This window comes from Malassezia globosa (assembly GCF_000181695.2).
Source record: "Malassezia globosa CBS 7966 chromosome Unknown mgl_sf_13.1, whole genome shotgun sequence".
Classification (NCBI taxonomy): Eukaryota; Fungi; Basidiomycota; class Malasseziomycetes; order Malasseziales; family Malasseziaceae; genus Malassezia; species Malassezia globosa.
In genome coordinates, this window is record NW_001849858.1 from 64,435 (window position 1) to 86,812 (window position 22,378).

The window sequence follows — 22,378 nt, forward strand, 5'->3', positions numbered from 1 at the left end:
GAGCAAGATGCCAGGCTCTGTGCGTACGAACTAAGACCCTTCGTCTACTAACGCTGTCTTTATAGTGGATCCTACAATAACATGGGAACGCCCAAGCGTACCAGAATTTGATACGAAATCTGACTCTATTCGTACGTGCTTGTCTGCTAATGACCAGTGTTCCAGCAAATTGATGTGGAAGAATATCAAATGCCGCATTCACCACCAGAGATCCGGATGTACGGTTCTACGAATGTGCGTGCAAACACACAAAGTACATCTTGACTGACGAACTTTTTTTTAGGAAGGAAACCCTGTTCTTGTACATGTTCACGGATTCCTTCCATACTTTTATGTTCATGCGCCGCGTGGATTTACAATGTCGGCGTGCCCTGACCTGAGAAACTATTTGAATACGACTTTTGGCGGGCAATGCGTTGCAGAGGTCAGCCTTGAAAGCAAGAAGAATTTGATGCAGTATACTGGTCCCGAGAATATCGCATTTTTGAAGATCACAGCGTCAGATCTGCGTTCGCTCCCACGTATTCGGGGCGCATTTGAGCGTGGAGAAATTGCTTTTCGGGATCTTTTTGTCACAGGCGAGACGTGTGTGTCGTTTGACAACATTGCATACACGCTGCGATTTATGATTGATCACAATGTGCGTTAACGAAGCGGCTCTGACAGTCTAGATTGTAGGCATGAACTGGATTGAAATTCAAGCCAACCAATATACACTGCGCTCACCAAATGAATGTATATCACGATGCCAGATTGAACTGGATTGCAGCCCAAGCGCGATCCGTTCACATGCACCACATGGAGAATGGCTAAGAATGGCACCACTAAGGACGCTCAGTTTTGATATTGAGTGTGCTGGCCGGAAAGGAGTGTTTCCCGACCCGAACGTGGACCCAGTGATTCAGATCGCAAACATGGTCACGCGGCATGGCGAGTCGACACCATTTGTGAAAAACATCTTTACGTTAGGCACTTGCTCGCACATTGTCGGGTGTCATGTCATGTCATTCGAAAATGAAGTCCAGCTGCTCGAAGCATGGTCCGACTTTGTACAGCGTGTGGACCCAGATGTGGTGATTGGATACAATATATCAAACTTTGACTTCCCATATCTGCTAGACCGTGCGAAAGCACTCAAAGTGACGACGTTCCCGTTCCTGGGCCGTGAGAAAAGTATGTCACATGTGGCACATTTTTTGCCACTCTCTAAACCTGCTTACATCGACAGACGCGCGAAGTGAGGCGAAGGATACGCACTTTTCTTCAAAGGCGTACGGAACGCGAGACTCGAAACATACGGAGCTCCAGGGGCGCATTCAGCTGGATATGCTACAAGTGATGCAGCGCGACTACAAACTGCGCAGCTATTCGCTGAATTCTGTGTCATTCGAATTTCTAAGTGCGTGGTGAGAGGCGCTGACATTGCAGAGGAGCAAAAAGAAGACGTGCATCACTCGCTTATTACAGAGCTGCAGAATTCGGGGCCAGAAGCGCGCCGCCGTCTCGCTGTATACTGCCTGAAAGATGCGTATCTTCCACAAAGGCTCATGGACAAGCTTATGTGCTTGATTAATTACACAGAAATGGCGCGTGTCACAGGTGTACCGTTCAACTACCTACTGAGCCGTGGCCAGCAGATCAAGGTCATATCTCAGCTATTCCGGAAAGCGCGCGAGGACGGATATTTGATTCCCGCATACAAGGGTGAAGGCGGTGACGAACAATACGAAGGCGCGACAGTGCTAGATCCGAAGCAGGGCTACTACGACAAGCCTGTGGCTACGCTAGATTTTGCATCCTTGTACCCCTCCATTATGATGGCACACAACCTGTGTTACACGACGCTTGTCGACAAACATACGATTGACCGGCTCAAGCTGGTTGAAGACAAGGACTACGTTGTAACGCCAAATAACAACTACTTTGTGTGCAAGACTGTACGGAAAGGTCTCCTGCCAGATGTACTCGAAGCTTTGCTTGCAGCGCGGAAAGCGGCCAAATCGGATCTCAAGAACGAGACAGACCCGCTTCGTCGAGCTGTGCTTGACGGCCGTCAGCTAGCACTCAAAGTTAGTGCGAACTCTGTGTATGGCTTTACGGGTGCCACAGTAGGGCGTTTGCCTTGCTTGGAGATTTCTATGAGTGTCACGGCTTATGGACGACAAATGATCGAAGAGACAAAGCGCCAAGTGGAGAAACACTACACGGTCAAAAATGGGTACGAGCATGATGCTGTTGTTATCTACGGTGATACGGACTCTGTGATGGTAAAATTTGGCGTTTCGGAGCTAGAAAAGGCCATGCAGCTTGGTGCAGAGGCTGCAGAGTTTGTGTCGAAATCGTTCGTAAAGCCGATCCGACTCGAGTTCGAGAAGATCTATTTCCCTTACCTGTTGATCAATAAGAAACGATACGCAGGTCTGTACTGGACACGGCCTGAACATTACGATAAGATGGACACGAAAGGCATTGAAACAGTAAGGAGAGATAACTGTCGATTGGTACGAACTGTGATTGAGACATGCCTGCGCAAGATGCTCATTGACCGGGATGTGCGAGGCGCGGAAGATTATACCAAGCAAGTGATCTCGGATCTTTTGCAAAACAAAATTGACATGTCACAGCTCGTGATATCCAAGGCACTTGCAAAGGCTGACTATGCTGCGAAGCAAGCGCATGTCGAATTGGCAGAGCGGATGCGAAAACGAGACCCAGGCTCAGCGCCGGCACTGGGCGATCGAGTCGCATACGTCATCGTAAAAGGGAGCAAAGGTAGTGCTGCATACGAAAAATCAGAGGATCCCTTGTATGCACTTGAACACAACATCCCCATCGACACACGCTACTATTTGGACAATCAGCTGTCGAAGCCGTTACTGCGTATCTTTGAGCCGATTCTCGGCGCTCGCGCAAGTAGCCTGCTAAGTGGCGAGCACACGCGGGTGCTGCAGGTGGCGACGTCGAATGTAGGTGCACTTATGAAGTTTGCGGTCAAAACGGTTCAATGCTTAGGATGCCGCACACCTCTGAAAGATCAAAAAGCAGCTGTATGCATGAATTGCAAACCACGCGAGACAGAACTGTACTTTGAGAAGGTTCAGCGAGCGTCCGAGGCGGAGGTGGAATTTAGTCGATTATGGACCTGCTGTCAACGGTGCCAAGGCTCCCTGGCACATGATGTGCTTTGCTCGAACCAGGATTGTCCACATCTTCTTCAAGCCGGAAGCGTGCCCAAATGGACGCTGAAGATGCCAACCGAATTGTACAGCGTTTCGATTCGACATGGTAGGTAGATAGCGAAAGAAGTGTGAGTGTTGAAGTTCGGCCTACGTTGGGCTGCTGACGACGTTTCATTAAGCGACATTCACTATGGATAATTATATTCAAGATGGTAAGGATGGGCATATACGGATGCGTGTATAACAAGTGGTCACGCACGACGCTTCTTCGCCATTCGCTCACGCGATCGTTGCATAATGGCATCGTCTTCTTCTGCATCAAAGACCGACGTCTCAGGCTCTATGCTTGACTTTGCAGATGATGCAGGCATACGCAAAGGTGGTTCTTTCGACTCAGCCGCTTGATCCACGGCCACAGCTTCCGCCTCAAGTCGTCGTTTCTCGCCCTTATTCACAGGGTCAATTTTAAGCTTGCAAACGAAGAAACCATCCATATTGTGCACATGCGGCTAGACATGTGTTAGTAAAGTCATGTGCAAATGTGCGGAAACAAGCCGTGCGAAAGATACGTACAAAGATGCGTCGGCAAAACGGCATACGCTCATCGAACTTCTTTCCGCGGAAACACTTGAGACCGTCGCGACCAAAATCGATGCCCGTAGGTACAATGCGCACGTTTGGACGCTTACGCAATGCATACTCGACCACTTCCTCATTCTCTTCCACCATCACAGAGCAAGTACTGTACACGACATAGCCACCTGACTCAGATCTCGGGTTCACACTGTCAATCGCGCAAAGGATGAGCTGTTTTTGCAGCTGTGACAGCAGGATAAAGTCGCGTTTCGTCTAAACAAGCGTTAGTGCACAATCACGAGCGCGCGCGTATCAACATACCTTGTTTGTCTTGACACTGGCATCCTTGCTAATGACGCCCGTGCCAGAGCATGGTGAGTCAAGCATGACTCGGTCGAAACCGCCAATGACTTTCGGGAACTGACGGCCATCGTAATTGCACACGACGACGTTTCGGCAACCCATGCGATGAATATTGGCCGTCAAGCTCTTGATACGTGCTTTGTTGCTATCATTTGCAAATACGCAGCCCGTATTCTGCATGAGCGCTGACAAATACGTCACTTTACCTCCAGGCGCACTTGCCATATCAAGAATACGCTCGTGCGGCTGCGGTGCGAGCGCCATGCATGGCAAGAAGGAAGACACAGCCTGGAGCATATACTCACCAACAAGGTATTCGGGCGTCGCACCGATAGGAACGGAACTTTCAAACACCTGCAACCCAACTTTGCTCCATGGTCCCACGGGCTCGAGGCTAACGCCGCGATTGATGAGTTTCTGCGCCAGATCACGACGGCGTGTCCGCAGTGTATTGGTACGAATTGTGACAGGCCGAGGGACTTCATTAGCCTCGAAGAATGCAATGGCCTCATCGGGAGAAAATAGCTCGAGGAACATGTTCGTCAAAAACTCATTGTATCCGTAATATGTTTGCACGTCTTTGGAAAGTCGATCCATATAATCCGCACGCGACTTGCCCGGCTCGCTCAAGGTTTGCAGATTCGAGAGAATATTAACGACTTCTTGAATGCGCATGTGAACAAGCTGCAAGTCGAGAGGTGCACGCTTTTCTTCCTCTTCATCCTCAACGGTAGGAAGAAGGAAATTCGATGCCACCTGTTCCCCATCATCACCAGCATCTTCTTCCTCGTCGAATTTGTCCTCTTCTTCGGCTGCATGCCCCTCGATGTCATCAGCGTCGTCTTCGTCAATGCTTTCTAGATCCACATGATCATCCCCCACATCAACTTCATCCTCGACCTCGTCATCATCATCCATATCCTCGATGCCGGAGAAGTCGTCTTCAATAGCTTCACCAGAATCGTCATCGTCACCACCTTCGTCTGCATCGACTTCATCACCTACATCTTTTCCACCATCCAACCCCTCGACGTCGTCGTCGTCTTCGGTACCAGAGTCCTCGTCAATTTCGTGCTCGACATTTCCAACTCCGAGTTCACGATCATGTGCTTCACCGCCGTCATCTTCAGATTCATCAACCGAATACCCTGAGCTCTTTAAAAGAAGTTCGAGACGCTCAACTTCGGCTAGTACCTTTTTCTTTTGCCGCTCAGTGAGTTTCTTGTTCTTGGGCAAGCCCAGTGATTCCAGCACTTGGTCCGCACTGATTTCACCACCACGGCTTTTTCCTGACTTATATTGGACTCCGCGACGAAGCTCCCTCTCGCCTTCCACAGAACCTTTCTCTTTTTCTTTGTCTTCCAACATCCCTTCCTCATAGTCGACATCGTCTTTATCTGACTCATCATGGGTTGCTAGCTTATTTTTATCTTTGTCCTCATAAGCAGGCTCACTTGTACGGTTTCTCTGTTGTTTTTTGACTTCTTGGATTCTTTGCTTTTTGGCTAGAAGGTTTGATTGACTCTCCATCCGCTTAGTTGATGTCATGGGCGCACTTGTCTCGCGGGTCGCCTTTGACTCAACTATTGACGCGGCTTCTTTACCGTTCTTTACATCTTTCCCATGCTTCCTCTTACCCAGCTGCTTTTTCTGTGGCTGCTGTGGATCTGGAAGTGGTGCTGGTGCGGGTTGTTTGTTCTTTGCACGACGTCCCATCGTGTAGCCTGTCGTTCAAATGCAACGAAACATTCAATTGACGACAAAATTTCATTCTTTCTCGCAGTTAGTGTCACGTGCGGGATTTTTTTTAGAGAGGGTATAGGCGAGGAAATCGCACTGCGCGCAAAGGCCAACGAAATGAGATGTCAGCCAATTGCTTTAAAGGAGACGCGTCAAAGTTCGAACAAAGTAGATCAGAAAACCGAGGAAACAACAGGTATAGAACGCTCGATCCTCGTTCGTTTTTACATACAGACTACGTGGCGGAATGTGGCTTGATCAAGAAAGCAGAAGAATCACCAGCCATGAGAATTTCGTTGCGACTGGATAATAAGGATTCTAGGAATGGAGTATGCAATGAAGTAGAACTTGCTGTAGCGGGAGTTCCCAAACCTAACGAAGACATGGATGGATTGAAAGAAAATGATGAAGTAGACATGGCGGGTGATGCATATGGACTGCCAGATGGAGAAGCTGAGTATCCATATGGTCCAGTTCGAGATTGAATATAGGGTGGTGTTGAGCTTGTGTATAGGGAGCCGCTAGTATCAGCAGCCTTGGAAACAGAAGTCGCGGCATAAGCTGGGGAATTCATAGCTGACGGTGCGTAAACAGGATGTGTTCGTGACATGGTGGGCATGCCAAATTTTTGCGTGCGGGCATGATGCATACGGGACGTGGCAAGGGACGATGCAGCTGAGTCGGCAAAGAGGCAGCGCACATTGTAGCCGGTGATGACCTGGTGCAAGGCACCTGTCTCCACACTGCGCACCTCGATAAACTGCGGGTCAAACGCCAGGACGTAAGGATAGTGAAGAGCGAAGGATGTTGGATTGCCTTCCCAGTTGATGAGCCACTGACCTTTGGCCCGCCAGCCATTCTTGTTTACGTAGAAGGCAAATTCATTGTAACACAGGAGAAACTCTCCATCAATACGGAAAATCGCAATGGGCTTGAGATTTTCTTGCCGTTGGACAAAGTCTAGTGACAAATCAGCGGGATCAAGTAGTCCTTGAGTGTCGAGAGTTTCAAGATCAACAATCTCGAAGCCCTTCGCAGTACCGACGCACAGCTTTGACTTTAGGAAGTGAATGGAGCTTGACTCTGTGGGGATGTAGAATTCCTTGAAAACACGCAGCGTATCCTGTCCGCCTTGAAGCGCCTTCCTAAACGGTGGCTGCTTTTTCACTCGCAAATGAAAGTCGATTGGCTCAAGTGTCTTGATCGTCGAAGATGCCGGTCCCGATTTGACGACGCAAACAAGCGTGCGCCCTAAGCAAATGCCTGCACGGAAAAATGACGTATGACTTGCAATACGTCGCCCTTGTTTCATCGACATAATTGGATCTGCGGCATCGAGAGCATCGAGCGTAAAAGTGTACACGACCTGCTCAGCCAGCACAATCAAGATCTGATATTCTTCTAGCACGTCCATCTGCGTCACTCCTGTCAGCGGTAGAATGAGTGACGGCGCGCAGCTCCGGTCACGCAAATCCAGCAGATAGATGCCATCTTTCCTGCTGAAAAAGACCTGATGTCCGAAGTCGAACGGAACGGCACACGTGATCTGATTTGTTCCTTGCTCTACCATGAAGGGAGACGCTGGCACTAGATCAAACACACAGCTTCGGTTCCGAACGATCTGCTGCCGCGTTTCAATGTGCTCAAGCCATTTGTTGCGCGTAGCCAACGTGCTGGCCCATAGGGTGAGTGAGTAGCCGAGCTTGCCAAGATACGTGAACGTGATGGCGTAGCCAGTCTTGTTGTCTTGACGCATGGGCGTCTGACCTAAACTTGGCCCAATCGACGTGCGATTCCCAATCGAAGAACGCGAGTACACCCAGCGAGTACGAGTACCCTTGGGCGTAGGAGTATCCTCGTAAATGGTGACTTGCAAGAACTCGAGAGGAATGGGTCGCCGATAAACCTTGAACACTTCATTCTTGTGAATGATCTTGATCTTGACCATCAACAAGGCGTGGTCAAAGAGATAGACTTGGATTTCCGAGCTGTCGGACTGAGTGCCGCGCTTTTTCAGGGCATTCTTGAACACGAGTTCACGGCCGACTTCGCCAAGCTGGAGATCGACCATCTCATTCGGCTTGAACTGCAGTTGCTGGCTCAAAAATCCCAGTTGGATCCGGTTCTCACTCTTTCCGGTTTCGTCGTTTGTCAAGCTTAAAAAGTGCTGGATTTGGCGAATCACTTTCGGAAGCAAGATCTTGTCCATGTTGTCGTCCGATGTGTATTTTAGCATCTGCTCGAAAAGAAGCGGGTATCGTGAGAGACGAGCTGTCGGCTTGGTTAAGAAACCATTGACTTGTAGCTTGCGAGAAATCGCTTTGCGCTCCGTATCTTCAACAAACATAGCAAACACGGGGTTGATAGCGCGTTCATCTTCAAGCCGGAGCTTCGCAGCAGCCTGATTCGCTCCGTAATATACATAAGGTTCGAAGTGCGGCACAAGCTCAGCGAAGATGTCACCAATGTACTCGACAACGGACCTGTGACGCTGTCGACGGGTCAGCATGTCCGCAAGGCGGGAATTGATCGCCAAAATGTCTAGTAGGTTGCGAAATACTTTCTGGACAAACTCTGCGCGCCGCGAGTCTGGAAGAACATGCTGTGTACTCAATGGCTGCATCCATATATCACGCAAGTACTCAAGATCCTGGACATATGCCCGCTCCGTTGAAATGATTTCAAAAATGACCTCCTGGCGCTTCCGCTCACGCTCGGACACACTTTCATACACTTCTTTCGACACGGATTCTGCCCAAAGCTGCGACGTAATATCCACAAGGCTCTCATGACTGTCAGAATGCTGCAGGGAAGGATGCACCACAAGTTGTGACTGTTTCTCAAGTAAGTAAGGGCACGTTATGCTGTAGCAGTGGTTCCCCTTTGAACATGTCGGGCTGTAGCAGCCGGTTAATAGCGTAAACACCCCAGTTGGGTAACCCTTTTTCGATGACGTGACAGACATGGTATCGTTGGTATCATCAATCGCCGAGCAATCATGCCATGATTGGGCGAGCTCTGCCTCATATGCGCCGAATGAGGGGCGACCATAACCGTAGCCAGAACTAAACGAATTCTGTCGGGATGATGCCGGCGAAGACTTCCATGGAGCACTTGGTTCATTTGTCAGAAGGTACATTTCCTGCTCCGAGTCGCGCAAGCGGCTAGAGGACGAGGCACCGTGCAGAAAGTCTTGTGCTTCAAGTGCACGTCCCAAAAGCAAAGCAAGATTTCTGTCATCAATGCGGCAAATTTCCTGGAGCTTATCGATAGCCTCCTTCCCATCAAAGACCAGGATGTGAGGATGAGCATGGCTCGGACGTAACAATGGCACAATCAAAGCTTCAAATGCGCGAGCAACACTTGAGAGTATGGCTGGATTCACACGCACTTCACAGCGACCAAGAAGCATCGCGGTTCTCATGCAGACACCCATTGTGTTGGAGCTGCGTGAGTTGTCGCGAGAGAGCTGGACGCTCGAGCGAGGAGATGCGATCTGTCGCACTGGTGATGAAGGTTGGGAATGATGTGCTGGATCTATAGCTTGAGCGGGCGTTGCATACGATGTGTATTGACGGCCAAGTCCAGCAACACTTTGCACAGAACGTAGCTCATTTGAGCGCATCACACGCGAGCCGTTTCTCCTAATCATAGTAGCTTCACCAAAGGGCTCATCAAGGGAATCAATGCTTTCCATGGATGCCCGCGGCACATAGCGGGGAGGAGCTGGCTTTCCAGACGTAGCATCAGTGCCCAAGGGGTATGTGCCCGACACCGTTGTGCCAGGGGGCATCGTTCGAGATGTCCATGGACCTGGTTTTGTTGTAGAATCAAGCGATACGTTACCAAGGCTGGAGGCTAAAGACATGGGCGAATCCGTAACAGGAACGAATCCATTTTGTTTGGATGCTAGAACAGGTGTGCCTCCATTGCTGTGATGCAAAGACCCCGATGCTGCATAAGGTGCCATGGAAGTGGACATGTTTCGGTGTATGCTGGTCGGCATAGTGGAAGTAGAAGCGATATGTGCCGGGTTTACATGACGCGCCATTTCCGATGGCGGATTGGCAGATGAAATTGATGGAGGCATCTTTGCTCGATAGTGATCAGGTATGCCGCTCCCACTCACAAAGGACGAGGAAGATGGATGCATGTACGCACGATGCACATTTGGTCCATACACAGACCCGCTGGTGGCTGGATGAGCAGGCACATGAGAAAATGAAGACTGACGGGCTGGAGCGTGCGAAAATGACGCACTCCTCTCACTCGTTACAGCATGTGTTCTGGGACCAAATATATCTTCAAATGCAGCGGCGCGCTTGTCTGCAATGGGCTGATTTCTTCTCGCAGACGACATATTGGTATGAAAGTTAGTTCGTGTGCGTCCGTCTGTGTTTCTGAACGTGTATATATGTGTATATACACAAAAGAGCGTCTATCACACCAGCACCGTCAACACACACCCAACTGCAGATGCAGATGGAGCTAGAAGCGTTCGTGTTCTGTGATATAGATGCAGCAAGCCTAATTCGTAAGCACAACTTGCACGACGTGCCAAGGATGAGACTCTACTGTATGTTTCCTTGGTTGTGCTGCAGGACCCGGCTTAGCTGTCGTCGTATCGATAAGTCTCAACACTAGAGGCAGTGGGACAATCGGCTCGGGCGATTGGTTTTCAACGCCACTTCTCGTTGGTTCGTTTCGTCATGCCTCATGTCTCGCTTCGCGGGTGTGCGAGAAAGAACACCTCCACATGGAGAAGTGGATATAGGTCACTGCGTCTCGCGTAAATATTTGTCTGCGTCCTCCCACAATAGGCCTTGGCGTGTGTAAAAGTGCCTGCGAAAGTAGGCTGCTTCTTGCCATCTGACGCCAGACTATTTTTCTAAAGTACTGTTTCGATTACATAGTCTTGAACATGCTAAGAGCGTTGTAGCCACGCGCTTCTTTGTAGGAATGCATCAGATGCATCTAATACCGCTTGCATCCGAGCACAGAACTTGACCTACCCGCCAATGCTCAAGTACATTGCTTGCCGATCGTAGACATGAAGCAGACGAGTCCTGTTCCTTTGTCTCTAAGCTTATCGACACACGCTGAACCAGCCTTCCTTCCTCCCCCCCATAGCGTTCTGTCTGTTACACGCTCATGTTTGATCGACTCTGCGTTCGACCATCATTTCTCGAGTCTCTAGCACGAGTACATCGTTCGTCTGGTGACACAACCCACATATGGGTTGTGTCCATTGTACCAGACGCACAAATGTCCATCACCTCCACACACCATTATCGCCTAGTGTCATAGAAAGAATACACATGCGCGCACTGCCACTGGTGGAGGCTGCACACGAATGTTTGCAGATGGATTGGCACTAGTTCGTTCTTATAACGAGCGTCAACAGCGCCATCATGGCGCCTCCCTCCCCGGAGTCTGACCAAAATGACGGGACCGCGAATCAGATCTTACATGACCTCACAAACAGCTTCGTACGTACGATTACGTGGGCTTACCATGGCAGTCAAGTCACCTCACTTTGTCTGCGATAGGCATCTTTGTTGGAATAGCGTTCGCTGCGGGTCTAGCAACCATCGTGGTATTCCTTATCTGTCGACGACACAACAAGGTACGTTTTTGAATGGAGCGTAATCCTGCTTATGACTTAGATATTATATGCGCCCAAGTCCTATGCGATTTCCAGCAATGCATTGATTACTATGGTGAGTCTGTGTGTAATTGGACGCTCATACATGCAGAAATCATCGCATGTTGGGTTTTTCAAAACGATTGTTCGACTTCGTGAATCGGACATTGTACGAATGGCCGGTACAGATGCCATGGTTTTTCTTGTGTTCCTGAAGCTGGCAGCTTGGTTGCTCACGGCTATTGCTGCCCCGTTGTGCCTGATCCTCGTCCCTATCGATGTAACTTACAAAAATAATGAACAAAATGATGCATCACAAAATGACTCACAAGGATCAAATGGTTTTCATGATACTTTTATGTATTTTACGATGGGTAATGTCCATGGTCCGCGGCTATGGGCACATGTGATTCTTAGTTACCTGGTCACTGTTGCTGCATTATGCATGGTGTATTTTGCATACAAAAAAGTCATCGCACTTCGACAAGCATATTTTTCTTCTGTTAAATACCAGACGAGTTATTATTCTCGTGCTCTTATGGCTACGGACCTTGCCCCTGACATTGTAGACGACGCGTCCCTTCGCGATACACTTACATCTGCTGGCATCGTATACCCCTTATGTGAAGTTCAGCTAGGCCATGGCATCGACGATTTGCCTCAGTTGCTGGAGACTCAAAAACAGACTGTTTACGAACTCGAGTACTATCTGGACAGAGCATTACGAAGCAAGACATGCAAACGTCCCACCGTGCGGCTGAACTCATGGTATTTCGGTCACAGAGTGGACGCAATCGACCATTATTCCAGAGAGCTTGATGCCATAAATGAAAAGATTTATCTCGCACGCTCCGATCAGACCGACTATGCGCCCCAGTCGTATGGATTTGCATCGCTCGCTGCTCCCATGTACGCACACGCGACTGCAAAGCACTTTTCAAAAAAGCAGCCGCGTAATGTGAAAATTCGGTTGGCCTCTTCACCAAACGACATACTTTGGACAAATCTTATCAAAAGCCCTGCGTCACGCAAGCGATCGCGCCATTTCGCTCGTTTCTTGCTCTTCTTGCTTTTCGTCGCCAACGTTTTCCCCTTGTTGACCGTGTCGATTATTTCAAATTTGAGTGCATTTTCACCCATTTCAGCAAACTTGGAGACGTGGCAGACATATCATTCTGTTTCATTTGCTATATTCACGGGTGTGCTCCCACCTCTTATTACATTTGCTTTCTCGCTGCTCCTTCCAATGATGATGCGCCGTATCGCAATGTATCGAGGCGTCCGAACACGACAGTCGCGTGATCTGTCTCTGACGAGCCAGTACTTTACATTTCTCATGGCCACACAACTCATCATCTTCTCATTGATCAGTGTGATCCTAGACTTGATCATCATGATCCTCTCCGCGATGCATAACAAATTGTCTGTTTCATCGGCATTTTCGCAGATCTCGAAAGAAATCCTTGACCAGGTCTCGAAACGCTTCCAGTTTTTGTCTGCATACTGGATCACATGGATCATCCTAAAGGGATATTTACTACTCTTCGAGCTTGCGCAAGTGCGTCGTCTTTCGTTCTTGATGATCCATCGATATCTATTCAAATACAACCCACGGCGCATTCACAACTATACAAAAGCACCTCACTTTTCGTACTGGGTCATCTATGCCGAGATGCTGTTCTTAATCGCAATTGGCTTGATTTATGCACCATTGGCACCTTTCGTTACTGCTGTGGCTGCAGGTGTGTGCTGGATGGCGCTCTTCGTGTACAAAAATCAGCTCTATTATGTCTACGTGACAAAGTCTGAATCCGGGGGACGGTTATGGAGCGCTGTTGTGAAATGTCTTCTTGCCATGTTAGCGACCATGGAAGTGATTGTGGCGATTGCTATTGGTTTACTCCAAAATTGGGCTAAGGCGGTGGTTTGCATTCCACCGATCATTGTTATTGGATTGTTTGGCTGGTATTGTCATGCCAAGCTAGAACCGCTATTCCTGTGGCACAACCCTTCTCCCATGGACCTCGCACACTTCCAAGTTCAAGTGTATGGATCAGACCGTGAGCATCTCGCCCGTCAGTTCGGTAATGTGTATCTCCATAAGCCCCTGGAAAAGCCCGTTGTGGATTCTGAGCTCATTCACCGGGTCAAAGAATTCTATGACGGTCCCGTGGTCTCAAGCAAAACAAACAATTCACTAGAATTGGAACAGGAGCCGGTGCTCCCGCTGAAACGCTCGCGTTCAAGCAGTTCTCTCGACTCATCCGATACGTTCGATACAAATGCTGACCCTCTACCGGTTATTGACATCGACTCAGTGTATGGAGATGTGTTTGACCCAAAAACTGAAACGCAAATGGAGCGGGAAGCTAATATCCTGCATCTTCCATCTTTAAACAAATTCGAATTGGATCAAGATGGAGATGCTTATTCTATGGTGTCGATGATGCCGGAACCATCGTCGACTCCGCAAGCAGCCGAGAACAAGATCGACGCCGAAACGGGTACGAGATGATATGTTAAATCCAACAACAACCTAACTTGCAAGGCAAATAAACTCGAAAAGTCATAAATTTCAATCATTTCAGCTCTTCATATTCTAACACGCATGCGCCTGATCCTTTGGTTTAGATGCACAAGAAGCGAAATGACACATTCCATGTTGAATGGCTAAGTGCTTGGTGACTGGTAGACGGGACACACCTGCACATGGAACAAGGAAACAGTTCGACGAACTTGTTAGGATAGAGTGGCTTATATGAGTACTGTTGAAAAGGCACTTTTCAGCTACTCTATAGGACGCGCCCCTGTAATGTCAACGACTTGGGATGTTGCGGGATAAGAAGGAAGGCGAAGATCGTACTTAGCATCCAACCCGGAATCTACAAAGCGCCCGCCGAGCCAGTGTTTGGCACCCGAAAAAAATCTTGCACCACTTTTTGGTGCAGTAAGCGAAATCAATACATCTGGCATAAATGACTTGGCCAACTCAGACTCCTGTGGCCCAGCATCCACATTCCACGACGACGGGATGTCGACACTTACCACAGGCACCTTGGTGCTTGGATTTCGCTGCGCCTGAACTAGATGCTCCAAGGCAGATCGGAATGGCTCACGAGGTTCCCCGTGGAAAGAGAACCCGAATATAGCATCGAGCACAACTTGCGAATCCTGCAAAAGAGTGCCTGGGAGTTGGTCTACCTCCGAAAACTCAATGTTTAGATTTTGAAGCTGCTGAACGAGTCCATGAAACAGCGGTGCATCTTTTCTCTTTGGATACCAGATAACCGGAGTATATCCGAAATGCTTCAGATGACGTGCAGCTACAAGGCCATCGCCGCCTTGATTGCCGGGGCCACATGCCACAAGCACACGCCGATAGCCTGCATGAGGAGGATAACTTCGATATACGGCCTCTGCACAAGACAAACCTGCCAGCTCCATCAGCTGGTCTATACTGAAGCCCCCCGCAGGGGACATCAAGTCTCTGTCAATTTGCTGTGCCACAGCAGCTCCTAGGAACCGTAAGAACATGACGACGGATCCAGGTTGACTTTGTGGTCCTAAGTGGCCCTTGCACGATTCATTACATAATCGTGACCGCATTAAGCTCGGCCTCATCCGAAAATGTACGTTAGTTTGCGAACACGGCGTCACATCAAAGGTTCAAGAAATGTATAAATTGGAGATCCTTTCTTGGCACGGTATTACTACTTGAGTAGTGTCTACCATGATCAAGTATCTTTTCAAGATACTGGAGGGTATTATCCTCTACCTGTATGAATTTATACAACTGTTCATCAGTGTCTTCTTCTCGCCGCTCCCCCCCACAAAAGACTCGCCTCGAATCGGACACGTGGCAGTCATTGGTGCAGGTATCACTGGTATCTCTACAGCAGCTCACCTACGGAGCCATGGATTTGAAGTTACAATCTTTGACGAATCCCCTGACATTGGTGGCATCTGGCGAAGAGTGAATTCGACCAGCAATTTACAAATCAACTCTCTTTTCTATCGCTTCCATCCGCTTGCATTCTATCGTTCGTTTTACCCGTTCCGTGACGAAATCCTCGCCCAGCAACACAAGGTTTTGACGACATACGGCCTTGACAAGTGCATCCGTTTCAACACGCGCGTAACCAAGATTGAGCGTCATTCCTCGTCGTCATCTCAAGACAGCAAAATTGGCGGTCCCTCCCGCTGGATCGTTAATGGAAATAAGTCTGAAGTATTCGACGGTCTCGTTGTAACGATTGGCACATGTGGAAAGCCGCGCATCATCTCTTTGCCGAACCAGGATCAGTTCAAGGGCAAGATCATCCACTCTTGCGAACTTGACGATTTGGACTATACTGGAAAGTCTGTTGTTGTGATCGGCGGCGCTGCAAGTGGAGTCGAAGTTGCCGAAACAGTTGTGGCTAAGGGTGCCAAAAAAGCCACGATTCTTGCTCGCTCAGACAAGTGGTTTATCCCGCGCAACGTCATTCTGGATTCATGCCTCAGCATGTTCCCTTACATTTTCAAGACTCTCACCACACTGGTTCCCGAACAATTGATCCGTCGTCTGCACTATCGTGACTTGGAGGAAAAGATGACGCCCACTTTCCCCTTGTACAGCTCCACGCCTGTGGTTAACAACGCATTTTTCCGTCTTGTTCGTCAAGGCTCTGCAGACTATCACCGTGGTGAAGTGACAAGTGTTAAATCGGATGGCTTGGAGTGGAACTACCGCTTGCGTAGCCAGCGCAAAGGTGAAGAAGGTGAGAAGAAATTTATCAATGCAGATATTATTGTGCTTGCTTCTGGTTATCATCGCCCATCTATGGACTTCTTGCCTAAAGATCTCTTCCCTGATGGCTATTCCGGCCCTAATATGTATCTCCAGTGCTTCCCTGTCCATGATCCTAGCATTGTGTGTACCAACGCGACCTATGTCGATGGGTTTGGATCCGTGGGAAGTCTTCACATTGGAATATACGCTCGTCTGTTGGCTCTTTTCTTACGTCGACCAGAGACTCGCCCCAGTTCACAATTCATGCGATTTTGGGTGGATACTGTTCGAATCTTCAAGAGAGGCTTCTTCGGTGGTCCACTGGAATTCTTTACCTATCCAGAGGTATGCATATGGCTTGCGGTATGTATGCTCCAATGTCCCGAACGGATACCTTATTTCTTCTTTGTAATGTTCGGATTTGGGGAATGGTACGTCGCCAAAGACGGCAGCTCTCGATTCCGTTACCCGATTATGAACTTCTGGAGTAGGATTATGAAGCAGCTTCATCGCCTCCCGTTGGAGCGTCCCCAATTTTATATTCCAGGTCCACAGCAACGTGTATAATCTCTATCACCGCTTAATTAAAATGTAGTTAGTTCAGTGTACTGATTTAATTTGAGTTCACTATCTAAAGGAGTGGCTGGTACCTTGTCTTCGTGCCATGGCTGGCACTTACTTTTGCTGCACTCAGTACTGTTGTTGGGGAGTGAAGAAAATTTACATTCAAATGAGGAGCGGAAATTTACGAGCGACCTTGGAAGCATTTGTAACGCTTGATAATTAAATAGTGTCTGCACTGCTAAACAAAATTGGTAGTCTTAAAGGCTGAAACGTCATATGCATCGATTCGAGAGAAATATTGTACAAACAAGAAACATTGCTTCGCACGTTTCAATCACTTGTTCCAAAGTAGAAAGACGTCGAAAGATAGCGATGCGTCCGCACACAATAGACTAGAAAAGTCAATAATTAAATGAAAAATTAACAGAAATCATACGACCCATCGGCGCAAAATGATTTCTTGTTCAAGACGGCTGATTTTGGGCGGCAGGGATACCTGACAATAACTTTCTCACAGAATCAGATCCTGGGAAAATTTTTGAAGTTGCATCTTTTGTTTCTAATACGTCAAGCCTCTGGTTACGAACGCTGACCTGAAGCTCCCGTCGGCGACAGGATTTGGCAAACAAAAGGCCGCAAGCATTGCAAAGCGTCCTGGGGCCAGCTGGGCCTTTACGCCACTCCGGTGTTGAGGTCGTGTGACAAGCATGACATACATTATTGTCCATCCCTTTTGAGCGATTGCGTGATTTTCGAGGCTTTGACATTTGCTTGCAATGAGTTGATGGTGATTTTATATTGCTGAGCGATCCCATACAGGCGTTTCGAGCCGGTTTATGATTGATATGCGAGTAATACGTATTGGAAGTAGTTTGTTTGTCAGAATGAGATTGCAACATATCAGCACACTCTTGCTTTATTTCGTCGTCAGGTAAGTCCTTTGAAGACAAATTTTGGTGAATGCTCTCAGTGTAGCGGGGACGAATTTTTGAACTATGCTCCAAGCCCGCAGGCACGGTATAATGAAACTGGAACTTTCCATTCAAAGATGGCGGCGCTTCACTTCTAAGTGAAGATACATTTGCATGCCATGCAAAGCGCCTGTTCGGTTCAAGTGACGCATCCATGGGCTCGAAGGCACTGGAGACCAGGCACTTTTGACATGTGAGTGGTTCCAGTCTGACATGCTTGAAAGTTTCCATGTCCAGTTTTCCCAGGTCTTCCCTGTCAGAAGAATTGTGCATGGGGTAAATCTGGAATTTCCGTTTCTTTTGTGATGCATCAAAGCGTAGTAGTGCTTGTCTCACGGCCAGCGTGTCCACTGATGTTAAACTGTGCGACTTTTTATACAGTCCAGAGTGAGAGGCAGCCGGTGGGTCGTTTGTTGGGTCCTGCTCAGATTCAGAGAACAAGCCACAAGGGTTAGTTGTCGTAGGATAAGAGCCCCTCGGAAAAGTCACAGCTCGTTTCAGCGGAGGTGGCAAACGATAATTACCATTGGCTGATTGCTGCAACAATTGGTTGACGGGAGGGAGATTCGCCACAGTTTGGTTAGAAGCTTTCTCAGCCACCAAAGGGATACGGTCATCTCTGGCAACATAGTACTGCTGTTGACGACAAGACTGAAGTGGTGACGGCATCACTTCCAATTATTCGGGTCTTACCCTACAACAATCAACACCGAGACAACAAGCGCACCAAACTGGCTACCTCTGCAGTCAGCTTAAGATATAGGTGGGACCTCAGATAGAGGTAATGTCAAAAACAGAACCTGCCAGAACCGAAGAGGCAACACACGATTGAAGACGCCACTCGGTCTATAGGTGGGTGTTAAAACGTCCTTAGAATTTGGACAGCCCTTGAGTTTTGAAATGCCTATCCTAAGTCGTGTTTGCACAAAATTAAACCGAGCCACAACTGCAGAATAAACCGTACGAGAGAACCAATACGCAAACTTGTTATCGGACTATAATTATATGTACAAGCTTAGCGCCACCGACTGTGCGAGTCGAGTTAAGCCGTCACAGCCCAATTAAACTTAGTAATCTGGCTTGACTTGGTTGACCAGCATCAAGATTGCAACAAATCAGCACACATTTAATGAAACCCTAACACCCTTGCATGTGACTAATCTTTCTACACATGCCGCCCATACCGGCGAGCGGAATAACGAGATCGGTTCCTTCAAGTCCCTTCCCCTTTCTCCCGAGGAGTGTCACATGATGTACATGGCGGCTGGTATGTCAAATGAGTCTTTCTAACGTTTAGTAACATACAATTTAGAGCTTGACATATGGATATAATCCAACGTAGATCTTCCAAGATCGGCGTCAATTGATCGTGCGCTGGCCAGCCAACGAATACGAGTGACGAGATTCGACTCATGGTGATGGAGTTCGTAACATCAACGATTTCAGAGTATGAGCGTTGGTCGTTTGTGATGGGATGGTACGAAAACACGCTCAATAGATGACTTGGCTGACACAGGTGAGGGTTTCGTATGTATATTATTGATGTTCTCGGGAAATTCGGAGGTTGACACGGTATCTCTTCGGCTGGTTGAAAAAAAAAAAAAAAAAAAAAACAGTATTGCTTGCTGGGTAATTGTCTACACACCGTGAGTCTTCTTCGTCGTACCGAATACTTACGCCGTGCCTTGCTCATCATTGTTGAATTCATTTGCCTTGCACATGATGCTGATCGATGCTTCTGCGCATATAATATGGATCAACTACACTTGATTGCGCTTTATAGGCTTTCCCTGTATTCAGTCAAATTCAAGAAAACTATGCTCTTAAATCGACTGAAGGCATTTCTATCTGGTTTATCCTGATTTGGCTGGGAGGCGATGCATTCAATTTGTTGGGAGGAATTCTTCAAAATGTCCTTTTCACTATGGTGTGTTTGATGCACTACGGCATTTCTTTTTTTTTCTAACCTAAAGATAAGTTTGGCCGGCTATTACTGCTTGTGCGATTTAATTCTTATTTGGCAATGGTGGTATTACAGGAAGTACTACAGCAATGGAAAACTAATTCAAATGGATGATGACGAGGCCGGTGGTGGAGCTCCGTCTGAAGAAACGCCACTTGTCTATCGTCGTGATCGGCGGGAGTCAAACTCAATCATCTCAGCGTTGCGTCATGTTGGCCACGCCGTCGATAATGCCATAAACATCTTCTCGCCTTACCAGCTGGCACTTATCAAGTACACTTTGACAACAATTTTTGTGCTTATCACTGCAGTTGTGGCATACCATACGGCGGATAATGCATCAGTCTATGTAAATGCATTGAAGAGCGTAGACACGCCCAATACACAGACTATGACGCTTCGCTGGGATGCACAGTTGCTTGGTTGGCTAAGTGCGCTCCTATACCTGTCTTCGCGGATTCCCCAGATTTTTAAAAATCAACAAACTAAGTGCGCTGGTTTAAGTCTTGCGCTTTTCATTTTTGCCGTTGGCGGGAATGTGACATATGTATTGTCGATTCTGCTCATGGATACATCGACAGGTTATTTGATTGAAAATGCAAGTTGGATTGTTGGCAGTGTCGGGACCATCTTTTTGGATTTCATCGTTTTGTACCAATTCATTAAGTATGCACCTGACCGCCGCCGCATTGAAGCTGGCTATCCACATCACTTGTAATACCCTTTATCGTATCGTAACATTGATTTAGTCACTACTAGCGTACAAAATTAGGCACAGGGTAGTTAATTCAGCGTTATGGCGCGTGCGATATGCCCGACACGTGGCGGACGGTCCACACGTAATAAACATGAAGAAATGAAATCCCAGAAGTGATGACAAAAGTCATTCATTAACGCATTGTTTGACCGCGTCGCAATATTACACTTTGTGCGACGGATTAGACCGTGACAGGAAGGGCTGCTCTGCCCTATTCGACACCTAACTCTGGTCAACACGGAATCTTTGGCAGATGGCTGCTACATATGCAAATGATGTGACTGATCAAGACTACTCGCCCCTCCTGGTCGAGTTCCCAGAGTCTCCACGGATTCGCTACACGCATAAATATTCAGAGTCAGACGATGAGCATTATGGATGCCCTTCTGACGGCGAGGAGAGACTGGGAGATGAGATTGAGCCAAACTGCAATTCTTATTCCAGCACGATTTCCAAAAGAGATGATGACCAACCGCTCGCAGACGCAGAGTCTGTGGATGTGCTAGCTGCACATGATCGGATTATCCGGCACGAAAAAGCCAGACAGAATAACGTAGCACTTATGATTCTTGAAGGAAAGGTTCCTGCAAGTAATCAGTCTCAATTGATTCAGCGCAGCCGCAGTATGCCACACCGTCGAAAACAGGGGACTCGTGTGCAGCGCGCAGAGCGATCGCCAAAGCCGCCTACTTATCCTGGGCTGCAGCAGTCGAGACCTTCAACTCTGGAGCCAAAAATACACCCAACATCTTCTTTGACGCAGGCAAATATGCCCTCATCAGCAGGTATAGCAACTGGGTCGCGTCGTGCCGTCACAGCTCCGATACAGACACGAAATATCACTGATACTTCCTACGATGTTAATACGCCGCACATGGGCTGGGACAAACAAATGAAATCTGTGCAAGCAGCTATGGCAAAAATGAATATACAGTCACCAAGTCAAGGTGTTGCTCAAAATGCTATGCGAATTTTCTTACAAACAACGCAAAAGTACTTGGTCGTCCCAATGCATGAGAAAACAGTCGTTTGGAATGCGCTCCAGTATATATTTGCGCAAGGAGGGGTTCCAACTTCAATGGGTGCGCACAATAACTGGGCTATATTTGACGTTTTGCCTGATTTAAGTCTGGAACGTCCGCTGCGAGAATATGAGCGCTTATATGAGGTTTCTCGTGCACGCGGATCCAATACAGGATTTTTTCTTGTCAAGATGGTGGATTGGCCAGAACTATTGCGTGCTGCGTCGATACCATCTTTTTCCTCAATCCTGGGTGGATTTGTCTCGATTCAAGCTGAAGATGGATGGACGCGGCGTTGGCTTGAGCTTCGAGAACATGCGATATTTGTTGCTAAGTCAGAGACAAGCAAACCAGATGGCTGCATATGTTCGATGTTGGATGTGGATATATATTTGGGCGACCCACAACGTAATACAGGGCCGAAAGGCTTTTCTTTTGCTTTGCGAACTCAAGGTTCACATGCAACCACCTTGCTTCTTGCCGCACAGTCAGATGAAGCAGCGCATAATGACTGGTTTAAAAACATATATCGCGCTCGATCATATGTGCTGTGCCAGGAACGGCCAGATTTGCTTAAAGCGGCGAGAGCGGTTGAACGTACAGAACAAAAAGTCGCATCTATCAGACGTACTAAAAGTGTCCGAAAACAAGCGGCACTTCAAAGAAGCAATGCGGCTCAACACTCGCGAGCATCTTCACAATCTAGTGCTCCTCTTATTCAAAATGATGCATTTCATATGCAATTTGAAAGGGGCAGCCTGCTTGACTCTATGGAACGTTCAAAACCCATACATTAATAAGTACTGTAATATTTTTATCAACTTCTGA

General features: G+C 47.9%; 9 protein-coding genes across 9 annotated transcripts; 5 read left to right on the top strand and 4 right to left on the bottom strand.

The window, feature by feature from the left end:
• Positions 1-216: 216 nt before the first annotated feature.
• MGL_4003 (uncharacterized protein) lies at positions 217-3,293 on the top strand (the record flags this gene model as incomplete). Its single annotated transcript, XM_001728784.1, has 5 exons — positions 217-234; positions 284-640; positions 672-1,173; positions 1,229-1,399; positions 1,429-3,293. The coding sequence occupies 5 exons, from the start codon at positions 217-219 to the stop codon at positions 3,291-3,293; spliced, it is 2,913 nt and encodes a 970-aa protein (XP_001728836.1).
• Positions 3,294-3,430: 137 nt separating this feature from the next.
• MGL_4004 (uncharacterized protein) lies at positions 3,431-5,834 on the bottom strand (the record flags this gene model as incomplete). Its single annotated transcript, XM_001728785.1, has 3 exons — positions 3,431-3,688; positions 3,753-4,028; positions 4,077-5,834. The coding sequence occupies 3 exons, from the start codon at positions 5,832-5,834 to the stop codon at positions 3,431-3,433; spliced, it is 2,292 nt and encodes a 763-aa protein (XP_001728837.1).
• A 259-nt stretch (positions 5,835-6,093) lies between these two features.
• MGL_4005 (uncharacterized protein) lies at positions 6,094-9,840 on the bottom strand (the record flags this gene model as incomplete). The annotated part of the gene is made up of 1 exon (XM_001728786.1): positions 6,094-9,840. One exon carries the CDS (start codon positions 9,838-9,840, stop codon positions 6,094-6,096), a length of 3,747 nt encoding a protein of 1,248 aa, XP_001728838.1.
• A 1,837-nt stretch (positions 9,841-11,677) lies between these two features.
• MGL_4006 (uncharacterized protein) lies at positions 11,678-14,017 on the top strand (the record flags this gene model as incomplete). The annotated part of the gene is made up of 1 exon (XM_001728787.1): positions 11,678-14,017. One exon carries the CDS (start codon positions 11,678-11,680, stop codon positions 14,015-14,017), a length of 2,340 nt encoding a protein of 779 aa, XP_001728839.1.
• Positions 14,018-14,289: 272 nt separating this feature from the next.
• On the bottom strand, positions 14,290-14,982 carry MGL_4007 (uncharacterized protein; the record flags this gene model as incomplete). The annotated part of the gene is made up of 1 exon (XM_001728788.1): positions 14,290-14,982. The coding sequence occupies one exon, from the start codon at positions 14,980-14,982 to the stop codon at positions 14,290-14,292; it is 693 nt and encodes a 230-aa protein (XP_001728840.1).
• Positions 14,983-15,232: 250 nt separating this feature from the next.
• On the top strand, positions 15,233-16,840 carry MGL_4008 (uncharacterized protein; the record flags this gene model as incomplete). Its single annotated transcript, XM_001728789.1, has 1 exon — positions 15,233-16,840. One exon carries the CDS (start codon positions 15,233-15,235, stop codon positions 16,838-16,840), a length of 1,608 nt encoding a protein of 535 aa, XP_001728841.1.
• A 461-nt stretch (positions 16,841-17,301) lies between these two features.
• MGL_4009 (uncharacterized protein) lies at positions 17,302-18,477 on the bottom strand (the record flags this gene model as incomplete). The annotated part of the gene is made up of 1 exon (XM_001728790.1): positions 17,302-18,477. The coding sequence occupies one exon, from the start codon at positions 18,475-18,477 to the stop codon at positions 17,302-17,304; it is 1,176 nt and encodes a 391-aa protein (XP_001728842.1).
• Positions 18,478-19,877: 1,400 nt separating this feature from the next.
• Positions 19,878-20,489, top strand: MGL_4010 (uncharacterized protein; the record flags this gene model as incomplete). Its single annotated transcript, XM_001728791.1, has 1 exon — positions 19,878-20,489. One exon carries the CDS (start codon positions 19,878-19,880, stop codon positions 20,487-20,489), a length of 612 nt encoding a protein of 203 aa, XP_001728843.1.
• Positions 20,490-20,781: 292 nt separating this feature from the next.
• On the top strand, positions 20,782-22,347 carry MGL_4011 (uncharacterized protein; the record flags this gene model as incomplete). The annotated part of the gene is made up of 1 exon (XM_001728792.1): positions 20,782-22,347. One exon carries the CDS (start codon positions 20,782-20,784, stop codon positions 22,345-22,347), a length of 1,566 nt encoding a protein of 521 aa, XP_001728844.1.
• Positions 22,348-22,378: the final 31 nt, after the last annotated feature.